Here is an 8,973-nt window from a genome sequence, read left to right on the forward strand (position 1 = left end):
CTTTTTTTTTACACAGATGTGGAATATACATATAAGGTATTGATCTTTTTGGATGGGGAATCTCATCCATAAGCAATATTTGAAGCCAGATCAGCTTGGCTCAAACACAGATTTGCCATGTTTTTGAAGGACAACAAGGTCTCTCACAGTAAATACACAAGCCAACAGTCTGGACTGTTTATTATCATGGGGCAATTGATGACATACAAGTATCATGCTGTTTGAAGGAGGGGCAGAGCAATCAAATATCCTGATATTACAAAGTTTGTAGCCTGAGTCCTCACAAGTTAGCCCGAGACATTGCCCAAGTCATAGTAGACATTTATATATTATCCAGGCTGTCTATTCATATAGATAACAGTGCAGTCAAGTGTCAAGACTGAGAAGATCATAGTTTGTGGTGGGAAGGGACCTCTTAATGTTGTTCTGCTAAAGGGACAAGTTGTCAAACTGCCTTCTATTTCAGTTACACACATAGAGTCATGTTTCTCTCACCCTTAGCTAGAGAAGTAACTTTCTAGAGTAGGTGGCAGTTTCTGTAGCAAATCATAACTAGTGAAAGAACTGAGAATCAGTAACCCTGGAGTTCCCAGCCCTACATGGGATCCCCACTCCCCCTCAAAGGCTCAGGGGGCATAGGAAATAAAGTTGGAGTAGAGGATTGCTCTGAAATGCTATTTCCTGGATATGATATGGTTGTTTTACACATGAACTCACTGAAGAGATTTACCTGTACAAGTCAAGCCAACAAGATCAGTCAACATTTCAACAAGCAGTAGTAATGACCTAATGACTTTCAGGAAGGAGATAGAAGGGGGGAGGAGAAGTAAGAAGAGGGAGGAGCTGGGACAGGTTGGGCTGAGTCAGAAGAGATGAGAGGGGAAAGTTGGGGGTAGCAATATCAAAATGGATTGTATATGTGTATGAAATGGTTAAATAATAAATTCAAAACTAAAAAGGAGAGAAGAAAATAAAGAAGCCCATATTGGCTTTGTTCCTGGGGAAATGGACATCTTATCTCAAAGCATAGGAATTATTGACAAATTCCTAAAAGATAAAACTTTATTTAAAATCGTGAAGGACTCAGACTTGAAGTCTTTCATTAGTGTTCAAAGGATGCCAGTGCCCACCTGTGCCATAGAACATTCTGAGATGTTAGACTCTTGATTGTGAAGAATGTCCAGTTTCTCTGGAATTTGTTCCCATAAAGCCTCTAAGAACATTTCATGAAACACACTGACTGAATGGAAAAGATGTGTAGCCAGAAAAGACCCATGTTGGAAACTGGGAGTTTTGATGTTTTGTGATCTTTGACAGATCATGCATCTTTGGAGCAGCAGTTTGACCTCATCACATGGCAAAGGCTGATTCTATTTGTCCTGTTCCTGCCTTGAGAGTCTGTAATGATAAGGTGCCTGATTAGTAGAAAGAAAGAAAAATCAGAAGAAGGAAGTGCAGCACATGTTCTGCAAGGAGACTTTTCTGGGTTTCCAGGGTTTAGGTGAAACTGTTCCACTTGTCTCCACCTTCACAGAATTGCTGAATATTTTCATTGCTCAAATGATTAAGACAGAATTCATACTTTGGTAGTAGTGGTGTGTCATTTCTTTTTATTCAATATCAATATGAAAACATCTATTTTAACAAATAAAATACCATCCTGAAGTCCCTCTTTGTGGAGAAACTGATAAGAATCTAGCCTTTGGAACCATGACATAAACTTACATCCTGGGCCCCACAAGCAATCTTTGTTAACAGAGCTAGCTGCTGGTCTCTGAACTCTTAACAGACAGTAGCTTACAATGGGAGTTTTTACTTGAATCAACAATGAAGAAATAGAGATTCACACAAGGTTTCTTCAGTTTATTCTAAGAATCCGCTAATATATTGCTCTTTTCCTGTTTCTGCCTCTACCACTGCCTGCATGGCCCCCTCCCTCCCTTCTCCCCTCTGCCCCACCTCATCTCTTTATACTTCTCTATCTAGAGTCTATTAATGACCCTGCAGCCCCCTCCTTTACCTAAACCAGCTGGCCACCAAGCTTGAGTAATCCGTCCTCCTGTCTTTTCCTCCTCAGTGATGAAGATTACAAGTACACACTGCTATGCTCAGCTTTCTATGTGGACGCCAATGACCAAACTCTGATTGGTCCCTATGCTTGTAAACAGAAAGCACTTACCAACTGAGCCCTCTCCTCGGCCCCAATATTGTTCTTTATCTGTATATATGTTCATGTATATAAGCATGCACATGTCTGTGCGCACACGCATGCATACACATATGTTCACAGGTACACTTACGAATGTAGAAGCCAAAAGTCAATGTTGGAAGCCTCCATCAATCACTACTTCACCTTAACATATATTGGAAGGGTCTATTGGTGAAACTAGTCTTCACTAATTCAGCTGACTGCCTAGCCAGTGAGTACCATGGAGTCTCCTGTCCCTTCTCCCCATGTCTAGAACTGAGGTTATAGCTGCACTCTGCCACACCTGACTTTTTTTTTAACATGGACATTAGCACCCAAACTTAGGTCCTATATTTGCACATGACAAGTACTTCACCCACTGAGTCATTTGCCCATTTTTATTTATTGTGCTTTGCAACTTCTATGTGTACGTCATGGCAATTCTGAAACTTAATGGTGTTTTCTTTTCCTCTGCTATGATCAAAGGACAGTCTGAGGCAGGATTTCTCTGAGTAGCACTGGTTGTCCCAGAACTCTCTCTCTCTGTCTCTCTCTGTCTCTGTCTCTCTCTCTTTCTCTCTCTCTCTCTCTCTCTCTCTCTCTCTCTCTCTGTGTGTGTGTGTGTGTGTGTGCGTGTACACTGGGCTGGCCTTGAACTCAGAGATTTTCCTACCTCTGCCTCCAGAGTACTGATATTAAAGGCATGTACCACAACTCCCAGCTTGTCATTGGTAAACGTAAAGATTATGCCTACCTAGCACAACCAGACAAAAGTATGTCATGAAGTCTTCCATTTCTTGTTGTTTTGTAGATATGTGTTGCTGGGGATAGTAAATGACTGATTTTAGGAGACAGAGGAAAATAAGTGTTCTCACAATAAATACATAAGCCAACATTCTGGTTTGTTCAGTATGTGAGGCTTGTATTTGTCCTCCTGAGAAATATATAAGACAAGTTGAGAACTAATAATGTGTCCTGCAGCAGGTAAGAAAGGTCAATTATTATTTTCTCTCTATTGCCTCATACTTATTTCCACCCATAAATAACTCCCAGGTGATAACCCTTTCGTGTATACTTACAGATGACTACAAAGGTTTTATCAACATGAAAGTGTCGTAAGTAAACACATAATGATTGAGTATTGTCTCAAACAGTAAAATTTGGTAAACCAATTTAGTTATCCCTATAGAATTTTCTTATAGGTCATTAAATTATCTCTGGATAGAGTTTGCTTAGGAAAGCCTTCTTCATGGCATTCTTCAGCTCCTTGTTCCTGAGACTGAAGATGATGGGGCTGAGGAAGGGGGTGAGCACTGTGTAAGTGATACCCATCAGAGTGTCTCCTTCCAGAGACTTAGGGCCCTTGGGCTTGAGGTAGATGACAGAGGCAAAGCCATAGTGCACAATCACCACTGTGAGGTGGGATGCACAGGTGGAAAAAGCCTTGTGCCGACCCTCAGCTGATGGAATCTTCAAGATGGCAGCCACGATGAAGGCATAGGAGAGGAGAATGAGGAGAAAGCATCCCAGGAGAGCTGTGATGCACACCATCCCCACACCTCTGGCTACCACAAGCACATTCTCTCCACATGCCAACTTCAATAGAGGTGGAACATGACAAGCAAAATGGTGGATCTCATTGGGTCCACAGAAAGTGAGGTTGAAAATGGCTGTTGTCACCACTGTCCCCATGAATGAACCACCAACCCAGGACCAGGCAACCAAGCAGGTGCAGCCACGGGGGCTCATGAGCACATTGTAACGCAGTGGGTGGCAGATTGCCACGTAGCGGTCATAGCCCATGACAGTGAGTAAGAAAGAGTGGGTGAAGCCAAACGTGAAGGAGAAGAACATCTGGCTGGCACAGGCCAGAAAGGCGATGGAGTGAAGGGTGGAGAGCAGGTCAGCCAGCATGCGTGGGATGATGGCGAAGGTGTAGAAAATCTCAGAGATGGAGAGGGCACACAGGAAGAGGTACATGGGTGTGTGGAGACTGCGTTCACTCCAGATGGTGGCCATGATGAACAGGTTGCCCAGCAGTGTGAAGAGGTACATGAACAGGAACAGCAGAAAGAACATCATCTGAAGGTGAGGGAAGGTAGAGAAGCCAATGAGGATGAACTCTGACACTCCTGAGTGATTGACTCCCTGCATGGAGGCCACACCTGAGGTGAGGTAGGGAGAGGTCATCTACTAAATGGAGGAAGGTTATCAGTTTCCACCCTACACACCCAGGAGGTTAATCCTAAGAGAAGATTACAGGTGGCATTAATCTTGTTCCTACTGTTATAGCCTATAACTTAATTCTGTCATCATATTAAAAGAGATGATCCTCATTTCACCACCATCTTGAGTGTCTTTAGCATTTTCACTGGAAATATTGGAATGTAGAAATTCCGAGCACATTCTCAAAGTGAAGCTCTTGAAAGGGCAGAGCCAAGATTCAAACCCACAGTTGAACTGACTTCTTAGACTGCACTCCCATGTGTTCCCACATGTTCCTCCTTTCTTTGCACCCCTCAGTGAGACTATTGCTTTATTGGAGCTTCCAACCTTCAGGTGAGAAATCCTGGTTACTGCCCCCGTTTCAGGTGCCCGATTATATGCCAACTCATGACTATAAGGCCTTTGGCAAGGTTCATCTCCAACTTAATTTACACCAATCTAATCATTACCCATGGGTTGCATACTCTAAGGTAATCAGCCCAATGAGAAAAAAAAAAAAGAAGGTAGTAGAATCAGTTTGATCTACTACTCTGCCCAGTGGGTGCTTCAGCAAATTTCTTCATCCTTTTTTTTTTTTTTTTTTTTTTCTCCATGTCTCTCTCCATACCTCAAAAGTTGTTGTAAGAAGTAGTAAGTTTTAGGCTGGGCAGTGGTGGTGCATGCCTTTAATCCCAACACTCTGTAGGCAGAGGCAGGAGGATCTCTCTGAGTATGTGGCCAACCTGGTCTACAGTGAGAATTTTAGGACCGGCTGCAAAGCTACACAAATAAATCCTGTCTTGGAAACCAAAACAAGAAAGAAAATAAGAGGGGGGAGGGGAGAAAGGAAGGAAGGTAAGTTCTTTTGTAAAAGGGGCTAACCTAGAAGATGCAACATAGCATATTTAAATCTATGTAAGTGGAGAGAAATGCTGTTTTTGCACAGTAAATAACCTGCATTTAATGAGGTCTCCATGTTTCTATGTGAATCATTTAACGATTATCTTCAGTAATAATTAGACAATGTAAAGTTTAAAAGAGCAGATCATTACTCTGTTTTCTGGTCTCATGGTTTTGCCTGTTGTACATATTTAATGTAAATGGAATTCTGAGATATGTGGTCTTCTGTGTTTGACAGCTTTTGCTAAGCATCATGTTTCAAGGTTCAACTACAATGTAACTGTGTGTGCTTGTATGTGTGTGTGTGTGTGTGTGTGTGTGTGTGTGTGTGTGTGTGTGTGTGTAGTATCTGCAAGTGTAGGGGGTGGCTGCACTGCTTGTTGCTCATGCAGGGTAGCCAGAAGAGTGTACAGAATACACTCTCTACTTACTCCTTTGAGGCTGGATATCTCTCTGCACCTGGAGTTCAAACTTTATTAGATAGACTGGGAACCAGATTCTCCTGTTCCTTCTCCCCTCTGTGCTACAAGCTCCAGGGTGCATAGGCTGCCTGACTTGTTATGCAAGAGCTTATGCAGTAAGGGCTTTTAACTACTGAGCTGTCTCTCAAGCCACAGAATTTCATTTATTATAGCAAACAATACTTTCACATATGGATACACTTCCCCAGTTGGTGGACATTTGAGTTATTTTGTCTACTTTGCCTCTAAGAGTGGTTTATTAGTATACATACTTTTAGGAGTCTAAAGCCTATAGAAAGTTGTCAGGGTCTGACAATAAGACAATAGGACATGACCCGTAATGTGTATAAAATTTATTTCTGGGGTAATAAAGCTGTCTGTCACTACAAAGAACAATTGAGTTCTGTGATAGCATAATTAATTATGCTTACTACCATTGAATTTAACATAGTGCTTATATTTATGGTGACTTGTTTTAAAATGCAATATTAATATAATCTTTCTACTTTAAAATTTTTTTCACACAGAGTAGGAAGCTTTCTTATGACATCTTTATACACACTGGGCTTTGGATGACCCTCCTCACTTCCCTGCCCCACATCACCACTAAACACGTGCCCCTCTAGTATTTGATATCACAGTGTCCCATCACCTTCCTGTCCCTCTCCCTTGAAGCCTCCTTTCCCCTTTTCATGAGCTCCTTTCCAGTTGCCTGGTGTAAACATACACACTCCCACACATTTTTCTGACATTTTCATAACTTTATTTTTCTTTATGACTGAATTAAATTCCATTTTCTATATGTACTTCATTTGTATTATCCATTGGGCTGTTGATGGGCACCTAAGTTCATTCCATTTCCTCCCTATTTTTATTGTTGTTTTTGCTATTTACTCGGTGTGTGTGTGTGTGTGTGTGTGTGTGTGTGTGTGTGTGTGTGTGTGTGATGTGGTCAGGTGCATGAGAAGGCCAGAAGAGGGTGTGAGATGCCCTAGAGCTTGTGAGACCTGAAATGTGGGGTTTGGAAACTGAACTAGGTCCACTGGAAGAGCAGCAAACATAGTTACTCTCTGCATCTCTCTAGCTCCTGGTGAATGGCCTCTTCAGTCAGTTAAGGTCTTTGGATTGAGTATTTACAGACTTATCATCAGAAACCAAGGAAGAGCATCTACTAAAGTGAGTGGTGGCTGTTCTACCCCAAACCCACCACTTTTCAGTCTATTGGCTCCAATTCTAGACATCATTTGACCATTTCAGGGTTACCACCTTCTAGTTACTTCAGAGATGGTGGTTCCAACAGCCCCAAACAATCCTACCAGTCTGAGATCACGCAGGTAAAAGGTTTTTGGAAATAACATCCTCTAAGAAAAAAGTGAATGGATACCACCAGGACACATGGACTCATAAAGTTCCTTTGTGCATAGAGCAGGGTTTATTTTTTTATTATTTAATTATTATTTTTTTATTTTACATGTCGATCCCAGTTCCCTCTCTCTTCCTCCCTCCCTGCCTCGCTCTTACCCTCTCTCCCCCCTCGAATGCACCCTGACCACCCTCCCATCCTATCCCCACACCCCCATTCCACATGTAGGGCTATGCTATCCAGGTGGGGTCATGTTGATCTGTCAAGTCATTTGAAGTAGGGACTAGGACTTTAGAGCAGGGTTTCTTAACACAAGACTGTTGAATTTAAACTAAATACTTTATTCTGTGATGCCCCAACCCCCCCCCCACTGCCTTGTGTGGTATTTAATAACATCCCTGGTCTCTACTGTGTAGACACCTGAAGCTGCTGACCAAATGTGACAAGAAAAGCCATCTCCAGAAAACATGAATGTCTCCATAGCAAGAAGCATTTCTCCTCGTTAAAAATCACTGGCCTATAAAGAATACAGTTGCCTCATTGGTACCCTTCATCTGCACAAGTTGCCCAAGTCCCCCTTCTCTATTCAGCAAATATGGGTTTCTGTTTAAGACACAGATTAAATGCCGTGTCCCTCTTTGGAGATTTTGTGCAGATTTTCTTCCCAAAACAGATTGAGTCATTCTTTGCTAAGCGACTAAAATACTCCAAGTTTATGACTTGGTCATAGATCCATCAATTTGCATTGTGCTGGAGCTTAAGATTCTATATCAATGACTGTTGAAACTATAGCGCCAGTGCTGTGTACTAAACAAAACTGATTCCCCGTAAGAATATCTGTTCTTTTCTGGATTTGTCTTGTGTACCCTTGTTCACCTATCACTAGGCCTGGCACCATTCATGTGATTTTTGAATCTTTCCCCTGATACTGGGAAGTACCTTCTGTGTTCCCAGTTATGTAAATGAGAAGAGAGAATTCCCACAGAGAATTCATCACTTTCCCAAGGAATGACAACTGTAGAGCAGAGGGGCCAGGATTTGAGCTTAGGCCCTAGTGCTCACAAAGCTTGTCTTTTCTCGACCTCCTGTTATACTATTCATCATTTACTAACAACTGTTTAAAAAAAAAAAAAATCAGAGGCTGCTCTCAAAGGCAAAGAATGTCTTTCTTCTGTGGCTGACCATGCCCACTTTTATTCCTTATATTACTAATAACCCAAGCAATCCATAGAAAGCAAGAATTCTGCAATGAGAGCTGGGAAGAAGAGAACAAGGTTGCATATGCCGCCCATTGGTATAATAGGAACTGGGGTGTCTATTTATTAAGAAAATGCAAAATGGGAAAGAGAATAAAAGATCTGTGGCTTCCAGGGAATTTTGAGGACAAAGGAAGGAGGAAGAGACAAAGTGTTGAGGCTTTTTAAAATAGTGAGAGTGTGCTGTGGACTATCATGGTGTACATGTGGCACTGCACAATTGTTCAAACCTGGGAATGTACAACACCAAGAATGACATCTAATATAGACATGGAGTTCAGGGAGACACAGAGTGGGGGGGAGGGGAGAGGGAGAGAGGCCAAGAGGCATGGGGGTGGGACAGGACACATTGAGTCTCACAGGTAGCCATGGATGGTGCCACTTTGATATCCAGATTCTTGCAGATTAAGCCTGGCATGGATAAATCTTACCCATAAATTCCTTTAGTGACTACTACTTCACAGGACCTGTCAGATCTACATGACCCCAACTGGATGGCATTCCCCTACATATTGTATTGTGGTGGGGGGTTGGGAGGGGAGGGTGTTTAGAGTGCATGGGAGAGGGTAGAGAGGGCAAAAGGGAGGGAAGGAGGGAGGG

General features: G+C 42.3%; 1 protein-coding gene across 1 annotated transcript; it reads right to left on the reverse strand.

The window, feature by feature from the left end:
* Positions 1–3,394: 3,394 nt before the first annotated feature.
* Positions 3,395–4,345, reverse strand: LOC127216733 (olfactory receptor 10H1). Its single transcript, XM_051177553.1, has one exon. It carries the CDS (start codon positions 4,340–4,342, stop codon positions 3,395–3,397), a length of 948 nt encoding a protein of 315 aa, XP_051033510.1. The 5' UTR covers positions 4,343–4,345.
* Positions 4,346–8,973: the final 4,628 nt, after the last annotated feature.

Source organism: Phodopus roborovskii, unplaced genomic scaffold, assembly GCF_943737965.1.
Source record: "Phodopus roborovskii unplaced genomic scaffold, PHOROB, whole genome shotgun sequence".
Classification (NCBI taxonomy): Eukaryota; Metazoa; Chordata; class Mammalia; order Rodentia; family Cricetidae; genus Phodopus; species Phodopus roborovskii.